The following is an 18,614-nucleotide window of genomic DNA, read 5'->3' as shown; positions in this document are numbered from 1 at the left end:
TTTGCAAAGGATGAAACTTTGTTACTTTTTTAGAAGTAACAGAGCATGCCTATGCAGGTAGGAAAATAGTATTAATTAGTCTCTTCCGTAGTAGCTAATTAAGGAGTTTCAGTATCTTCCTGATAGAAGCAAGTAGGGAAGTGTTGGTTGAAGTTACTTGATCTAAAACCAGCTGACTTGGAACATCTTTTTTTCTTTTCAGATAATTGTAATGGCCTGTCGAGAGTTTGAAATGGGAAGGGTATGTATCCTAACTGCAAAACTGAATGAATTGTGCTCGTGTGGGGCAATACTGGTGAAGCTTCATATGCTAAATCCATAACTGTAATAATATTAATATGTTAGATGGAATGAGAATGCCTATCCTTACATTTCTGTCCATAGGAAACAGTTAATGAGTCTGCATTTCTTTGCTCCATTTGTAGTGTTACTTTATTATTTAGGTGTCATCTCAGTGGAATATGTGTTTGTACACAGAACTGTACCAATGGTTTGTTTCTGGTCATGTCACTATGGAAAAAACGTGTCTTGCTCTTTGTGGGATGTGGGCCAACTGTCAAAATCCTGAGTCCTTCTGAATTTCCTGTCAATTGATACAGCTGCAAAAACAATTTTTTTAAAATCTCTCTGCTTTATTCTTATGACCTTAGAAGGAAAAAAAAAATGGTCCAGAATTGTGAATTCACAGCTTTCAGAAAAAAACTAAGCTTTCATTGCTCCCCTCTGTTTGCTGCAAGCTTGTGCATGTGTGTAGGCAGACGTGAAGTTCACGTCCTAATTTACATAGTGTCTTTTGGCTGTACTTACTGGTCAGCTGGGGTCTTGGTTTTGTTTTCCTTTTGTTATCCAAAAGAAACGTTATTTTACTATCTTAAAAGAAGTCCAGAATAAGGCATTCGGGGTTATCATTTTGTCTGCTCTGCTTCTGTTAATCATCATCCTTCAGTGCTATGCATGAATTAAATCAGAATTCTTTGCTTTAACAGAAAAAATGTGAGCGTTACTGGCCTCTGTATGGAGAAGCAGCTGTAACTTTTGGACCATTTCGTGTTTCTTGTGTAAGTATAAAGCTTTATAAATTAATTTTGTAAGGATTTAGTGCTTTTGTACCTTAAAATAAATGTTCAACAAATGGTTTATATTATAAAAGAAGTACTTTTCTGATCATTCAGTACTAAATTTTGCACAAGGATTCTCAAAGGAATGTGCACATTTAAGCTGTGTGGGTTTTTTTGAACCCCCCACGATTGTTATGTTTTCTTTTTTTAAAGTAGGGAACCTGTGTGCCTTGGTCTTATATCTTTGTAGTTATTACTTCTTCAGCTTTACATATGTAGTCTTGAATGTCTGTACCATACTCAAGAAATCAAATACTCATGCAGTTGTTTTGTCTGTTATGACTTGTGTGTTCTGAAGGTGCATGAGAAATGAAAATGTCTTCTATTGTTGCTTTTAAAATCAAAACAAAAATGAGTAGTGGGTCTGTCTTTTCCTGAAGGACTCCTAAGGGATAACTGTAAGAGAAGTCATGATGCAATTGCCATTTACAAAAGGAAATAGCAGAAACTGACTCCATTAATTGTGAGGTTCTCAGGGTATGGGTGAGAATATGGCATGTGGGACCATAGCCACCAAAATCAAAATGATCAGCATTCCTTAGGTGTGGGATAGTATCCAATTTACCTTTGTCCACACCTGTTTATGTATCTTTATTCCTTCCTGCTTTAAATGTGTTTCTAGCCTGTTTGTCCAACTTGTAGCTCTTAGGGCTGTGATCACATTCCAGGTGAAACCAAGGTCCATCCAGCCCATCTCTTGTGTTCAATGACAGCCTAATGACCTAAGGGAAGAGAACAGAGAAACCATGTATAGGATGATCCTTCTCCTTGTACTTGTCAGCTTCTAGCAACAGACAAACAGACTTCCTTAGTTGAGTGTGTCCCTGTATTGTCCATACTTTTATAAATCAGGCAGTGCATGATTAATTTGATAATTTTTTTGTTTGAGTTTTGCTTTTTGTCACCTGCTCTTTCTGACGTTGGCATCATGTTGTTGGAAGAAAACACTTCCCCGTGTCTTTATTTTTAATCTTGCCACAGAGTAGTTTAATCAATGTCTACCTTGTGCTGTTAGTTACTGTTAGGGTGGGAATGAAACATGGCACTGAAGTGATGAGCATGGCTCTCCTTAATGTGAATGATCTTACTGGGAACTTTTTACACTGGAGTTCATCATTGGCCTTAGCTGTTCATAGTCTAAAAGAGTAGAATTGATCCCTTCCAGGTTGATCTCAAAACTGTTTTTTACTTCTTAAATAAATTACGTGGGTTTGGACAGAAATTGCTGCTGTTTTCCAGTTGAAGTGTTTTAAGGTGTTCAGAGAGAGCTAACATGCCAGTTTATTGAGCTACTAATACTACTTTGAAATAGTCTACCAAGAATTAAGTACACTTCAAGTTCATCTTGTCAGGAAATATATATACTTGCAAATTTTAGTCTGTAAAAAATCTGAGTAGCCTTTTCCTACCTTAAATTGATTTAAATTTGGCTGGTTTTTTCCCTGTACCTAGTGGTATTGGAGGAAAGGGTTTGTGTGTATGGTGTAATTGCTTTCTTGACCACAGCTGAGAATGTATTACCTGTAGGTCCACAAGTGTCCATGGGCTCTGTTGCTATGCACCATCTCCTTTAAACCCACAAGGTGTTGCAATTGTTCATGGGAAATGGTAAATTCCCAGTAGGAGACAGAAATACATTAAAGCATATATGCAATCTCCTAAATTCTCTGTGGGTAGCTGTAAGGCTAAGCTTTTCAAGGCAACTTCAAATTCTGATGTTACTGATATTTTAAGTACAATAATATTGTTTGATGTCTGCAGTATAAACTTTCCTTGGTATTCCAAAGGCAGATTTGAAAATTCTGTGAACCTAGAAGCCAGGCTTTTTAGGCCACAACCAAGATAATTAATGATTCATTCAGATGCACCCTTAACTGAAAATAATGAAAAGGGGAAAAAATTAAAGGAGATATCACAGGATAGTGATAAGAAGCTGAAGTTTACACAGCAAAAGTGTTATAGAGAGATGGCTGTGGAAGGCAATCTCTAAATTAAAAGTATAGAGAAATAAACCAAAAGAGATACTTAGAAATATTCTTACAAGATTTATTGATGGTTTCAGGAGCAGACTAGACATTCATTTCAAAATTCACATTTTTAAGTAAAAGGAACTTCTTTCACACATGTTATGTAGCAAACTTAGTTGCTGGTAATTTTATGTTTTTATTGGCCCTCTTGAGGAAATCATAGATACAAAACCAGTAAATTGAAAAAGGGCATCTGAGTTAAAAGTTGGAGTTTTTAGTTATATCCTGTATGCTGCATATTGATTCCCCTCCCCCAGTTCATTACTGTTTTCTTGTGTTTAGGAAGCTGAGCAAGCAAGAACAGATTACTTCATTAGAACATTATTACTTGAATTTCAAAATGTAAGTATATGGTCACTTCTGGTCTGACCTTCAATGATTGCTCAAAGGTCTCTAAAAAGATACAATGGTGGAAACTCATAAAAATATCTTCACTTCTTTAGATGCTGACTCTGCATGTGTATAAATCATGAAGTTTAGAAGTGATGTTATAAGCTTAGTATATAAGGGAAGAGTAGTGAAACTCTTTGTCTTTTATGTATGTTCTTGTTTATCCTAAGGTGTGTTATGCTATTGAAGACCATATGGTAACAACTAAAAAGTTTCTGCCACCCTAGGAGAATTTCACTGTTTAATCCAATTGAAAATATGATGACAAACTCAGTCAAACTTGTAAAAAAAATCCTGTTTCTTCTAGTTAGCATCTTTTTGGGTAAAGTCTGTGTGCTTGTTGGAATTTGCCTTACACTTTGATTTATTATCAAGAGGAAATCAGTTTGACTGAAGCTTGATTATATTCAAGAAAGAACTTTAGTGTTTTAGCTTAAAAGTGGCAGTAAAAAAAGGACTAAGAAGATTCTTTTTAATTTTCAATTTTCATATAAAAAACAAATTCAGATATGTTTTTTTGATAGTTCTGCTAATGTGAAAAATCACTGGTCTTTTTAAAAGTAATTAAGTGAAATTTCTTGATGGACCTTAATAGGCAGCTGTAATTCTTCCTTTTTTCTGATGACCTTGGTTTTACATAATCATCTGGATTTTAAAATGTGGGTTTTCTTAGGCTGCATTGTCTCTAGTTTTTACTACCTATGGCATTTCCACAGGTCTGGGAAAAGTCAAGCATCAAAAATAGATAACTTTCCATGCTCAAGAGGCTGCTATGTTGCTTCTTAAATAACTAAATAGAAGGTAGCTTAGGTCTTGAAACTTGTAGCCTGTAACACTGATCAGAAAATTCATGCCCTCCAGTACATTACTTTGAAGGGTATACTGCAATCCAGAGGTGTGATCACAGCATGGAAAGGTGCAGTAGAACTGCCTACCAGTTCTACTGGTAGCTGGGGATATCATTATCATTGGATAATGATGAGGAAGAGGATTTTCAGGGATTCAAGTAGCTGAGTAACTAGGCTGTTCTAAAGCCTGCTTCCTACCCTGTCTTTAGTACTATTGTAGCTCATATTACTAGAACAAAAGTGTACCTATTGTTGTGATCCATACTTAAATACAGTCTTAATTATTTCTCTCATTTTCTTAATTTCCCTCTGAGCGTGAGCACATGCACACACACTGTATTTTGTAATATGACAAAACAACACCTCCCTCCCCCCTGCCTTTTCTTTCCCAATGTAAGTTACTAAATTACAATTAGAAAAAGAAATTTTCATGTGGTCTTTCCCTTTCTTTCTCCCTTTCCAAGTTTATGACTGCAAAGACGTAGAATCTTTTAACGTGGTCCAGTTTTGTGGGTCCTTTATCCCATGGGCTTCTCTGTACTGTCCCATAGTTCATCTTCTTATGCATTAGCAGCCCTCAAAATACTACTTCAGAATTCCTCTTTTGTTTTTCAAAGTAATATAAACTGTAAGTATTTTTAATACAGTAAATGACTTTGCTTGTCCACACAAAAAGTGAAGGTTCATAGAACTACTTCTTTCATACACACTCAAATGTGTGCTGTCATTAATGCCTTTCTCCCTGCCTCTCCCTTAGGAGACTCGTAGTGTCTACCAATTTCATTATGTTAACTGGCCTGACCATGATGTCCCTTCATCTTTTGATTCTATTCTGGACATGATCAGCTTGATGAGAGAATACCAGGAACATGAAGATGTACCAATTTGCATACACTGCAGGTATCAAATATATTTATTTTTTCAAATTTATGTATGTCTTTGTTTGGTTCTAAATCAGAATTTATTTGTTTACTTCAGTTTAAAAAAATTCCTTGAGTCAAAACTTAATTCAGAATCATACAGCCTTCATTTTCTTAAAGCTGATGCCACAGTAAGATTTTGCTTCTATTTCAGTTTAAGACAGAATATCAATCAGAAAGAATGAACCTTTGAAAGGGAAACCATTTTGTGGTTCTTAAGACATGTAAATCCTCATGAGGACAAAATAGACCTTGAAGATGATTGCAAATCAGTTATGGAAGTGAAAGCTCCATTCGCGATAGGAGAGACTACAGAGCAGGTGCATCACTAAGAACTCTGTCTTTTAATATGACAAAAAGCATCTTTAATGGGCAGACTGTAGTTTCCAGCTGGGAAGTCTTTGCTTCTAAGCAACTATTTCATCCTTGACCTGAAATTTGCCTGACAGAAGGACTTGAAACTGAACTGCTGTGAAGATATTTTGGTGAATTCACAGTTTCTGATAATTTATCTGGAAAATTTTTGCCTATGATACTTGATGCTTTTTAAAGCAACAAAAGTTCATGTATTATGTCAGGAAAATAATGAATTCAGATTTATAAGCCAGGAAATGTCAGTTGTTGGGGCTTATAAACTCTTTAGAGTTTAGTTATTCTCCTAAAATGCATAGAAGTGTACTGACTTTAGCTGCATTCTTTTTAAACTTGTCACTCTTAAGTAATTGAGAACTAAACCCATAAAAAACTTACTTAGCACTGAAATCTATTTCACTTTGTCCTGTTTCTCTTGAATGTCAATATAGTTGTAAATGTTGGCTCTTTACAACAGTGTAATTATAATGTAGTAGATATGCATGAATTATAACTTCATGTGTAAAATGGGGGAATTCATGCTATTAGGAAAAATAAACGTGATAGTTGATTGCCATTTTTATAACTTTGATATTTATGTTTTTTAGTTAAAAAGCAGAAAATATAGATGTAATACTAAATCAGAAAAATGCAAAAAGTCTTTAAATATATTCTGTTCTGCCATTTAACGTGTCTGTCATTAAACTTGGACAAGATCCCTACCGTTGAAGCTAACTACCATGGTATTACTGTGGTAACTGGTAATAGTGTGATGAAAGAGAGAGCAATAAAATCGTCAGCACTGAAGCATCTTTTGTGAGCACTGTTCCAAATGGTTATGAAAAACTTGCATTAAAAACTTCAATGCTCCATTTTGCGCTGCTGATTTTTTTGTTTGTTTGTTTTTGAGACACACCATAGTGTCAGGTTGAGTGAGCTTAAAATGATAGTTGAGGGATTTGGATAATTTTTTTTTAATGTGGACTCTGGAAATATAAAGCTTAGAGTGTGTTTTTAACAAACTAAAATAATTCCTAACACATAACTGTTTATGTTCATAGTGCAGGGTGTGGAAGAACGGGAGCCATCTGTGCCATAGATTATACATGGAATTTACTTAAAGCTGGGGTAAGGAATCTTAAAAGTTTTGTGGCATTCTGTAATTGCATAACTGTGATTGATTGAGCTTCCAAGTGTTCTAAAATAGTGAAATGTTTATGACATCCTGGAACTCCCTTGAGAGGTTGGATGTTTAGTTTCATTGCATTCATGCTTTAGTATGAACTTACTTTCCTTTAACAATGAGTTTTTATCTAAAAAGGTCACTATAAAATTCCAATTTTTAAAAACTATATTTCAATATAAAGTGATTTTTCAAATTCAACTTTCTTAGTCTCTCTGATTAATGTTGCAGCTCCTAAAGACTGATATTTCAAATATGAAGGGATAACTTCATTCTGGGATTTTTGGATAATGAAACATCATATTAATGACTTTGAATGTCTCATTTTGAAAATACTTGAAATGCTCTCCTCTGGTCTAAATCAAATGTCAATTTGGAGTTGCTTTTAAAAAAAAATTAATAGTTGCAGTGTGGAGAGAATAGATCAGCTTTAACTACGAAATTAGACTTGGTTTTGGATGTCTAACAGCTTTTGTATTGTTTTTCTGGCAATCAACTATGTTAATCTAATTGACTTGCTTCTGTATTTCAGAAAATACCTGAAGAATTCAATGTATTTAATTTAATACAGGAAATGAGGACACAAAGGCATTCTGCAGTGCAGACAAAGGTATAGTTTGTTTTAAAATGAATGTGATAATATATCATTATTCTTTGTTAAGGTCTTGTGCACTAATTTTTTTCTGGTAATCTATTGTAGGAGCAGTATGAACTTGTCCATCGAGCCATAGCACAACTATTTGAAAAGCAACTGCAAAAATATGAAAGTTGTGCAGACTGGAAGATTGCAGATGGAGTGGTATGTGTCTTTCCCATATGAATTTCAATCAGCTGTAGCTGTTACCTTCTGATCAAGATTTTCCTGTGAAGTCTAGTTCTTAAAGATAAGTGTTCAGTGGTGTTAAGGCACATAGAGAACTTGTTTGAACTGCAAATGGTTTTTGCTGAGCAGGGACAGCTGGTCTATACTCAATTTGCACTGAGGACTTGGTTGTAAAAGTTGAGTCAGGTTATTATAGGAACACTTACAATACACACCAAATGCATTTGCAGTGGGGGAAGAAATGGAAAGAATTATAGTCTGGATGAAATGGAGGACTCTTAACTCAATATTGAATTGTGAAATGTGCCCTTACCTTGGTGAGGTGACAGTAGTTGTCAACTGATCTGTTGCTTGAATTGTCAGTATTTAGCCCAATTCTGATATATTGACAGCAAATGAAATTTTGTGGAAAGGCTGACCTTCTGCAAATTGCTTTTTAAACAGTGTGATGAAGAGCAAGTGAAAAGTAAAACTCCAGCCTATATATACATATATTTGTATACAAATATGTGTATCCATATGTTTGCATACAAATAAAAATAAATTAACACACACAGTGTGTATATCGGTGAATTCTGTCTGATCTATGTTTAGGTTAAACTCCCTAAAGGGGAAAACCTTTACTGAAGTTTTTTCTTCCTTCCCCCCAGTGTGGTGTTGGGCCCAATTTTAAAGCAGGAAATAGGTGTTAATCGGATTCTTCACCTGAGACTTGGGTATTGAATGACATTGCTTCTGCCTTGACTTGGCCCAACAGTCTTGACAGAGTTGAGCAGGAATAGCAGTGAATGATCTTACTGAGTTCTGATGTCGTGTTGAAGTACTGTTTGCACTGGAATATATTGGGGGAAAGAAAAATAAGTTTAAAATGCCTTTTTCAGGAAGCTTCGTGCTCTATCCTTTTAATAAAGGAGAAAAGAAGTGGAAAAAATAGTGTTTTTCATTGGTAATCACAGTATTTGAGAATTTTTTCTGTTTTTCTGTACTTCAGCTTTAAATTTCACGCCCCCTTTAGTTTTTTTCCCTATTTTATGTTTAGGTATGTCTTCTTGTCTGCTACTGGGCACTATATGAAAAGTGGCTTTTTTGAATCGATATGTTCTTTCTCTCCCACAGTCCAGAACTCTGTATCATCCTTCATCCCTGACTGTGTTTTGTGTCTTCAGTGATTCTATCTGTCCCTTCAGTACCTAATTGTTGTAGATTCCTCAGGTCTCTGAAGGGAGTATGAGTAGTAACTTCAGGACCCTGTGAAATATCTGGAAGCAATTTTAAATCTGCTTTTATTAACAAGCATTGCTTTAATTTTAGGGGTTTAGCTGCTCTATACTGTGCTTTCTAGGAAGTCTGTAATGTTTTTCATTCTTGGAAAAAAGGCATACATCCTTCTCTTAACTCCTAAGAATTTATATCAGTTAATGCAACACTTCTGGAATCTTAAGTCATGATGAGAAGCCTGTGGACTAAATGAAATATCGATAGTGCATGCTGCTTTTATTAGTTACAAGTTTGATTAAGCTGATATGTGAATTTTTTTTTTCCTGAGGAATGAGTATGACAGGGTTTGGAATGTGCAGATTTATTAGCTTTGTACATAAGGGATTTCTAGTTACTTGAGTTTTGGTCATAAAATAATAGGTAGATCAGTCTACTGTATCTTCTGATTATTTGACTTTCATTTGACCTGTGTCTGTGCTCTTATATAGAATCACAAAAGGTCTTTTATTTGCCTATTACTATATATACTCTATTACTTATTTATGTATTCCAGAACATGAGTAAGGCAGTGGCACAACAAACTGATACTGTTTCTGTAACAAAGGCAAGTGCTTTCTGTAGCAGAGCTTGAGAGATTTGCTGGCTGAGTAATAAAACAAGAGCAAATAGATGATGGGTGGGTAATGTGCATGGAGGTGAGACAGGGAGAAATACCAACTCTGAATGGCAGTGATGGAGTTTGAGTTCTGAGTTTTCTTGGATATAATCTTGGTTTGTAATCAGTAAGTTGAAAAGGAAATAGAGTTTTAGCAGCTATTTGGAAACTAATAAGAGCATGGAACGTAATGTCATTGTGTGGGTACCTTGCAACTGGAATACTGTCTGCGGGTCAAGTCTGCTTATCTCAAAAGTATATTACAGAATTCAAACATTAAAAACCTGGACAAACATCAAAGGTTGTTCTTTGGATGGAGCTTTGAGTATTTCTGCAGAAAGCTTGATGGGAAAAAGGTCTCATAGGTAAAAATTTTTTGTATCTAAAAATTTGGTACTTTAATTTGCTATTGTCCATTTGTTAGGAAATTTGCCTTCAGGGAATTAACTGGTTTAGGAAAGTCTTTTACCTCACATATGCCGTTTAATGTTTTCTTGGTAGCTTTAACCAGATTCTTAAAACTCTGAGACTTACTTGAGACAGTGTTTTTGCTATTCTGAAAAAGCTCCCTTTTCTTCTCTCCAAGGGTGTTATGTAGTATCTGTTGTATATAAGGTCTGATTTTCCCTGGAAAGTTTTTAGTTTGCTTTCTCTTAAAAACGAAACAAGCGTTCTGGAATGTATCTTAGTTTAAAAGCTGATTCCGATGCAGGAATTTTTCAAATAACTTTATTAAATACAATGTAATATTCTAAGGTTCCTTCACAGATCTTACTCTGCCTGCAGATGCTACAGTAACTGTGGAATCTTGAACATGTGAAGGATTTTAATTATGTCCAGTGGAAACAATTCCAAATAAAATAATGTGCTTACTTTGGATATATTACTGTTAGTTAAATAGGAGATACTACGGGGCTGAATGGGAAGTGTTTCATTTATTCTATTTTGATAATAACTCTGAAGAGCTGGAGTGCTCTGTAGGGTTTGGTTTCATGGTTTTGTTGTCCAATTGCTGTTCTCATTTCAAGCAGTGTTTGGAATGAATTGAGTTACCGAGGCCTTTGTAAGCAGGGCTTGCCAGTAACATCACAGTAAAAAGTTAATCTGATTGGCAGCAAGCACAGTATTCATAGGGAAGTAGCTCAGACACAATCCTGAATGTGTGTTCCTGTGAACTTGCCAGCTTTGCCCTGCTGGAAACAATAACGTAAAAAGTCAACAACAAGACATGCAGTGTTTGAAAAGAGACTTACAGGGTTAGAATTTCTGTTAGGATTTGATAGAAAGATTCGAAACCATGTAGAGAATGCATATATGATATACTATAGTAATTGTATACTCTTACCATAGAGTTATACATATTGTAATGTATAGAACTACAGATGTACTTAAAATAATACTAAGTATGAAAAGTAAATGAAATGAGAAAAGCTCTGCTCAGATACCAGTACTTTCAACAGTCCCCCCAGTAGTCAAATTTCAGAGTGAAAAATTGCTACTCAGGAGCAATTTTTCTCTGATAAGAAAATAATTCAGATGCTAAATTTGATAATTAGAACTAAACACACACCCCCTTAGTAGTACTCTTAAATTTGCAAAAAATTAAACTGGAACAGTCTTGGACTCAGCCCCTTTCACACTGGAATTTTTGATCATATTGTCATGTATTTGAAGTCAATAACTGTGCTTTTTGCCATCATTGGTTTTGTTAGTACTGCTGTGAAAATATAACACTTGGTATTGTGTTTGGAAGCTTTGAAACATATGTGAGTTGATTAGTCTTGATCATCTGATAAGATATCAGTCAGATTTGTGTCAGTAAAATATCTTACAAGTTTTTTGAGAAGTTTCTTCATGATCTGAAGCGAGCCATAGCTGTCTTGGAAAATCTGAATCAGACGGAATTCCATCAAGTTGGATGTTCTGATTGGATGTAGGAAAAGGAAAATTGATTAAAAAACAAACAACCAAGTTCACTATCACTTCAAAAATACTTATTATTAAATTTTGTCTCTTGACAGTAACAAGCATGTTACAGTACTGCAAGTCCTTGTTTTACCCTTATCCACAAGTAGAAGCTTGTGTTAATAAACACTTTCTCCAAAATCTGGCATTGCTGATACTCTCCAGTGTCTCTTGCATTTCTTGCTGTAAAAGAGACAGAGTTCTGTTGCTGTGGTTGATTGCACTTTTAGAAGTCATGGAGGAATCAGCTGCTATAAGAACAATGTTGAGATTTGAAACATTAGTGGTTTAGAAACTGTAAGTCAAAAGACCTTGCTGATCATATTCTCTTTGCTGTTTTGCAGCTTGCAAAGATACTTTTTCCATCATGGCATTCTAAAAAATCATATATGTCTTCAGTGACATTTATCTTGTTGCTTGTGCTTAGAATGTTTTATTTAATCTGAGTCACTGGAGTGTATCGTTTCAGTCTGAAATATTTCTCATTTTATCTACTGATTCTAAGTGATTCCCATGATGCTTTATTATAAGAGCAAAAGGAATGCCTCAATTCCTTTTAAGGGATTACTTCTGGAGGAGTCTTTGCAGTAAATTTGCCAGTATTTTATCAGTACAGAAAGCTTCTGAATGACATTAAATATTTCCACTGTGAGTTCCAAAAAAAAAATTATACATTGCAATTCCTGGGCAAAAGGTTTTGCATTGTAGGCAGTGTGTGTGAAATCTCAGTCTAAGACTGTGATCCTCTATTTGCTTGAAGTTAGTGACAACTGTCTTTGGTGATTCAGCCATGGGGAGAAAGACCCACCCTTGGGAGATGATAACAGTTTAGGTCACTTCAGCAAATTGAATTCAGACACTGCATCTGCCATGAGAATTCCTTGTTTCTCTGCATTACTACAGGAACATGAGTTGCTCTGTTAATGTAGTCTTTCATATGTAGTTATGCACACATTTCTATATATGTGTGATTTAATAGAATACCTATAAATTCTTAACTCTGAACATTGATCTGAGTAGCTGCTCCCTCAGCGAGGACATTCAAACTCTTGCACTGTTGAGTATTTGATGCATATATGCACAGAGGTTGGGGAAAGGTCTTTTTCTTTTGTTTACCCAGCTATTGTTGATGCTTCTGTTGTAGTGAGAAGTCTGCCAGGGTAGGATAAGTATCTTCTGTAAGAAAGCAGAGTGCTGCACTGAGCACTTATTTCACTGAATTGCACATTTGTTAATCCATTTTTAAAAAAATTATATGTGAACTACGTATGTTGTCCTGGTTTGTCTAAGCTGATACTTCTAAAAACTGTATTCTGCCCGAGAGTGCAACATCTGTCTAGAGAAGCAGGAGGGTGTTGACTGATGTCGATAAGCTGTGATTAGGAAGGCTGTGGAAGGCTTTTTCTTAATACTGCCATCTGCTCTTCTCAACAGATGTGGTCATTCCAATGAGATACCCTATATTCACTTTTAGGGTTGATCTTCCTCTTTTCTGCTCTGTGCTAGTTTTTCTGCCTGTTTGCCTTTTCACTTCTTTTGATATACGACAGGGAAATCTGTGAGTTGATATCACTCAAGGGTGCCCAAAATACCAGTTATTCCCTATTTCTTGTGGCATGGAACTGGAAACAAGTAAGAGCCTTGCATTAAGAGTTCAGCCAGCAGCATTTCTTTGGACAAAAACAAGAAGAGAGCCAGTAGTAACAGCAGCACTGATATATGAGTACTCTCTTCTTTCCTGTGTGTGTTAGTGCATTTGGCTACTGCTTTAAAGTTTTATCATCTTCAACCTTTGAAGTAAAAATCTTTCATCTGCTTATCTAAAAGTGAACAAAGTCGTCAATCCATTGAGCTAATTAAGTAAGACAAGAGTAGTGAAGTACCTCTTTTTTTGGTGACAGTAATTCCTATAACATTCTTGCTCCTCATTTAATGTGACTAAAACAGTGAATGGGTATGGAGTTTAACCTAATGCACAGATGAAAACTTCTGAACACCTATCTGCCTGAAGCTTTCCCAGTGTACAAAGTTGCAGTAACCACTGACTTTTCTGGGGTTAAATTTTAAAGTACCATTTTGTGTGTGGATTTTCTGTTGGTTTTGGTTTGTTTGGGGGTTTAAATTGGTTTTTTTCCAAGTAATTGTTTTTGTAAACTCCGTGGTTGTGTATGTGCCTTGGATATTTGAGTTCATACACATTTCTGTAAGGTGTATCTATACCTTTTATTACCAGAGGCAAAAATGGCAATGCCTCTTCAGCTGCTTCTTGCTATCTCAACTAGAAACAGCTTCTTACTGTATACATGGAGTTTTAAAAAGCTTTGACATATGTTAGCTTCCTTAATAAGCTTTTTCTTCCGCCTGTGAGAAAAGCATATCTCAGGAAACATTCTGTTCACAAACACTTCACTTTACAAACACAGGAGGACAGGGATGCAGCTGCTGGTTTGTTTTCTGGACAAGTTAGTCTGCACCACAGCCAACAGGCACACCCTTTCCCTTGCCAATACCCTTTAGAAAACTGAGTGCATAAATAAGAAATCTGTGCTGGTGGAACTGAAGTGGGAGACTTTTCTGATCGGATGTAGGATGGAGAAGTTGATGGTCAAGGGGAGGAACTCTTGTGAAGTCTCACTCTTTCTATTATCTTTCTGCCTTATGAAACTTTGATTGCTGTGGGGCTGAAGCAAGGCTATATGGAAAGAAGAAATGTTTTGTGATGAGTGTGATGAAACACTGGAACAGGTTGCCCAGGGAGGCTGTAGATGCCTCAGCCCTGGCAACAATCAGGGTCAGGTTGTAGAGGGCTCTGAGCAACTTAATCTCATCGAAGATGTCCCTACTCATTGCAGGGGGGTTGGATTACATGGCCTTTAAAGGTCCCTCCCAACACAAACCAAAGTCCTGTGATTCTGTGAAAACCAACCAACCTTGATTGACAGTAGTGGGAGCTCCAGTTGTGTTCATTTAAATGTGAGTGAGTGGCTTTTATCTGCTAATTGAATCTTACTCCAAAAAAACCTCGATAGTTACAGCTATTGGTCAGCAGGACAATGAACTCCCTGTGCAATTTCTCTGAAAGGGCTAACACAATCCATTTATTAAGGAACAATAGGGTATTTCTGCTGGAGTACTTGTGCAATATTGTATTTGACAGCAAGTTAAGGGGGGAGGTTGGTGAAAAACAGTAAGAAAGATCAAAAGATTTAATTTTTTTCTTTGCAGGTAAAGCTCCACTTAGTACATTGAGGAATAGAATTTGATAATAGACTCTTCACAGTAGCCAACAGTGGTATGGTAACTTTTAAGACTAGCAATAGAAATTAAAAACTTAAAAATAATTAATCTAAATTTAAGTGAGATTAGTTAGCTGTTGAGATAACTTACTTGTAGTTTGTCTTCCAAAGCAGAAATTGCTCACTGAATTGAAATGCAACTATCACATTTGAAGCAGAAATTAACAGGGAATTCCCTCTTGTTTTGTAAGATTGAAGAAGGTCAGTCTCTGTCACCAGTCTGAGCAGGTAGCCTGGCAGATGGCAGACCCTATTGCATGAACCTGGTATTCTGCTTTGCAATGTATTGCACTGATTTGGGATGTTTGTTGTTCTTTTTTAAAATTACTTTTTGAAAGAGAATTCCTGCAAGAAAAGCCTTTAGGTAAAATAGGCATTAAATTAAGATAACACTAAGGTCTTCTTTGGTTTTGTTGGGTCTTTGGCTGTGGCACATGTATGTCCAGGGTGGGGTGGAGAAATGAGTGTGTGAGTGGCTTTGTGGGGCTTAGCTGCCTACCAGAGCTAACCCACAACAATATTTTGTGTGTATATACATAGAAGTGTGTATGGATACATATATTTATAAATAAATACATATATAAAATATATCTTATATTTATGGTCCTCCTAAAGCAAAATTAAAATGTTCATGCTTTGCTGAGTAAATTAAACTTCATTGTACACAAACGAGAGATGATTTCAAAGTGTTTTAGATCAATGCATTAGATCTTACCCACTTGTCACTTTACAGTAGCTGAAATTCTCATTTTCGTAGTACAGTGTAGATGAGCCTTATCTCCAGTGGAGTGATTGTAAAAGCAAAACTAATTAGACTGGAAAATAAATGCTTTCAGTATGAATAATTGGGAGAGTGTAACAAAGCTTGCTCACTACTAACCTGAAAGATCAGCTTTTGAGAATTTTCTGCAGTGGATTATTCAATTACAAGCAGAACAAAATCTTTAGTCAGAAAAATCTGAAGTTGGATACACAAGATACAGAATAATATTTTGCACTTAGTAGAGTTTTGAAAGTGATCTCTATATGATAGACAAAAATAGGTTGTGTTGTTATATATTATTGTCAAGTATTATTATGAATCTCTGAACTTCACAGTTCAAATATTGTGTGTATCAGCTTTACAACCATGAGTAAAAAAAAAACCCTTTTTCTTTTAATCAGGATGAAAACAATACAGAGAATGCTGTCAGTTCTTCAGATGCTGAGAAACAGGATTCTCCTCCACCAAAGCCTCCACGGACCCGCAGGTAGTTAACTATGTTAATAGACTGTTTTAAGCTGAAAGACTGAAAGATTGACATGTTTCATTAATATAAAATAGAATAAAGCTACTGATACTAAAAAGATTTAAGAAAATACATTTTTTTCTATTTATGAATAGAAATGTACATAATGCAGATAGAAATCTTGTAATTAACTCTAAATAGAACCTTTAATTACTTTGAGAAGTCTGTTTGAATATCTCAATCTTGCAATGACTATCTATGAGTAGATAACTACTGCTTTTGACTAGAGTATGCCAGCAGAATGCTGTTCTTCTTGAGAAGAAAAATTGATCTTACCAGTCTTTTCATACAACAGAGGAAAAAGAAAATCCTTTCTAGCTCTTAAAATGCATAGACTTAACTTTAAAAAAGCCAAAAGTAAGTCTGAATCAACAGATTCATCAGCCTAAAATGGGTACCCAACCTGAGTGTTAAGAAAACTAAATAAGCAACTCTCCTGAACTAAGTGTCCAAGTCCCCTAGCTAGCTTGTGGAAGGCTATATAGGACCTTGGCAGGTGGTCTTGCCTGTGCTACATGGCCTGTCATTACATAGACATAAATAAGCACTTGGGTTTCCTAAAGTTGTAGAATGACATAAGGAATCACCAGCCAGTTAATATTCTTACTTAATAATTAGTCATAAGGAAAGTTTTATTGCTATAAAATAAAAAAAGAAAGAGACATGGAAATGAGTTGGGGCTTTTTACAACCAAATGACACAGTTTGTGCTGTGTAGGTAATATATTTTTTACGTTATTTAGATTGATGGTAATGTGATTGTATTCAGTTATGTAGATTAAGATGGTGACAGATGAGCTGTGTTCATGATGAGTTCCAAGCTCTTTTTGAAACTTAGTCACTGAAATTAGAATTATGATTCCTGTTCAATAGGTAATTTCCTTATTAATGTTTCTTGAAATAATCTTAGGTGCACATTGCTTTTTATAATTTTATATATTCATGTAATAATAATATATGCATAATTCATGTTTTAGCACACATCTGTCTTATCTGTATTGCATTGTTCTTTACTTGCTGCATTAAGTTAAAATCTTTTAATCTCTCCTTAAAATCCTGGTCTTTTTTGGACCTGTTTCCATAAATTCATACTTTTCCATCTGCCAGCACTGGCAGGCAGATTGGTTCCTTAGAGGTGAATAAATGGAAGCTTTTAGCAAAGCTGTTGTCTTTCTAAAATGGAGATTATTTTTGAAAAACAATTAATTATACCCCTCATGGAAGATGCTTCTGAGGAAAGACTTCATTTACTATTAGTCGCATCTGCTCAGAATACCCACTAGTAGAATGGTTTTTTTCTTGATGAGGGAGGTAACTTTACAAATCTGCAGCCTGATTCAGTCAGGACATAGAGCCAGGTTTTGTGTATTGTGGATGTTCTGGCATAGGTTGACATCCTTTTCCTGGGGAGGATGGGAGAGAAGAATCCATGAAAGATTCTAATGTAATCCCCGTATGGAGAAGGGAACATTTTTAGGTTGCCAGCCAAATGCGTGCTCGAGCTGTGTGTGTGCTGTCTCTAAAGAGGTTACAAGCAAGTTGCTAAAGCTACTACTTTTGAAAAGAAATAAGGCTTTTAAATTCTTTATATTCTGTGTTGTAATTGGCTCTAGAGTGTGTAATTAGTAAAGCAACTTGCATTTTTTTAAGGGAAGGCTTAGCAGTTGCTTTGTTTTCTAAAGCAAAAAGGGCTGCAGTGACTAGTAGTGCAGAGTACTGTGGGCCGGCTTGGTTCCAGGTGAACCTGCCCGAGATGATCCTGACTGAGCAGGAGGAGAGTTGGTTTATGTCTCCTGACCTCAGGGTGCTTGTCTGCCATAGTGCTACCAGACCAAGCCATGTTTGCTTACACAGTAAAGCTTATGATGCCTATCAGTTGTTTTCTGACAGCCCGAAGACTCTTTGCTGGATGAGAGGGTGACATCTCCTCTACAGCCCTTTTCTCTGGCCAACCCCTCAGTAGGGGGTAGAATTTTTCTGTGAAGGTGGCTTTCTCACCTGTCTCTTCTCTGATTTGTGACATTATTGTGACATTATTGTGACGTTGTCTCTGTATCCACTTTAAACTTGTAGATCTCTTCCTCTTAAAGTGTTTGTGCTAAGCAAGGATGAGATGTCACTAAAGACTTTTACCATGTAAGATAGGAAGCTTACTCAGAGAGGGATAATTAATCCTTTTAGTACTTCTGTTGGCCTGGCCGTGTGTTGGGGAAGGAGTGCTACAAAGTATAACTTCTAGGCTGCTTTTATGTCTGCCTCTTCTTGGAAGTTATGAGTATCTTTAGGCTACTGATAGTAAATCCATATTAAATTGATATTTTATTTACTTAGCTCACCATGAAGCATCTAGCTATATTTGTTTTGCAGGGGTTTTGGAATTGTATTGCCTTCCAATCTATTATCACCTTGTAATAGTTCCATGTAATTAATATTTGCTGTACAATATATAAGCTTAGTCGTTTAGCCTAATGTCTCTCTCCATTTGATGTCAACATAAAAAAATTCTAATATTATCCCTTGATTATTACAGAG

The 18,614-nt window shown here is 35.8% G+C and overlaps 1 protein-coding gene across 2 annotated transcripts in view; it reads left to right on the top strand.

The window, feature by feature from the left end:
* Window positions 1–18,614, top strand: part of PTPN12 (protein tyrosine phosphatase non-receptor type 12) — a 70,013-nt gene that overhangs the window by 37,394 nt on the left and 14,005 nt on the right. For both annotated transcript variants that reach the window (XM_051805051.1, XM_051805050.1), the window contains exons 5-12: window positions 203–241; window positions 987–1,058; window positions 3,428–3,487; window positions 5,141–5,283; window positions 6,716–6,782; window positions 7,370–7,447; window positions 7,538–7,636; window positions 15,959–16,044. In XM_051805051.1, the coding sequence (XP_051661011.1) occupies window positions 203–241; window positions 987–1,058; window positions 3,428–3,487; window positions 5,141–5,283; window positions 6,716–6,782; window positions 7,370–7,447; window positions 7,538–7,636; window positions 15,959–16,044 (644 nt within the window). The remainder of the gene's footprint in view (window positions 1–202; window positions 242–986; window positions 1,059–3,427; window positions 3,488–5,140; window positions 5,284–6,715; window positions 6,783–7,369; window positions 7,448–7,537; window positions 7,637–15,958; window positions 16,045–18,614) is intronic.

The sequence above is a fragment of the Manacus candei genome, unplaced genomic scaffold (assembly GCF_025592945.1).
Source record: "Manacus candei isolate 608988 ecotype Guabito, Panama unplaced genomic scaffold, ASM2559294v1 h1tg000063l, whole genome shotgun sequence".
Lineage (NCBI taxonomy): Eukaryota > Metazoa > Chordata > Aves > Passeriformes > Pipridae > Manacus > Manacus candei.
Note: the sequence above shows the minus strand (reverse complement) of the source record. Positions and strands in the feature narration are given on the sequence as shown.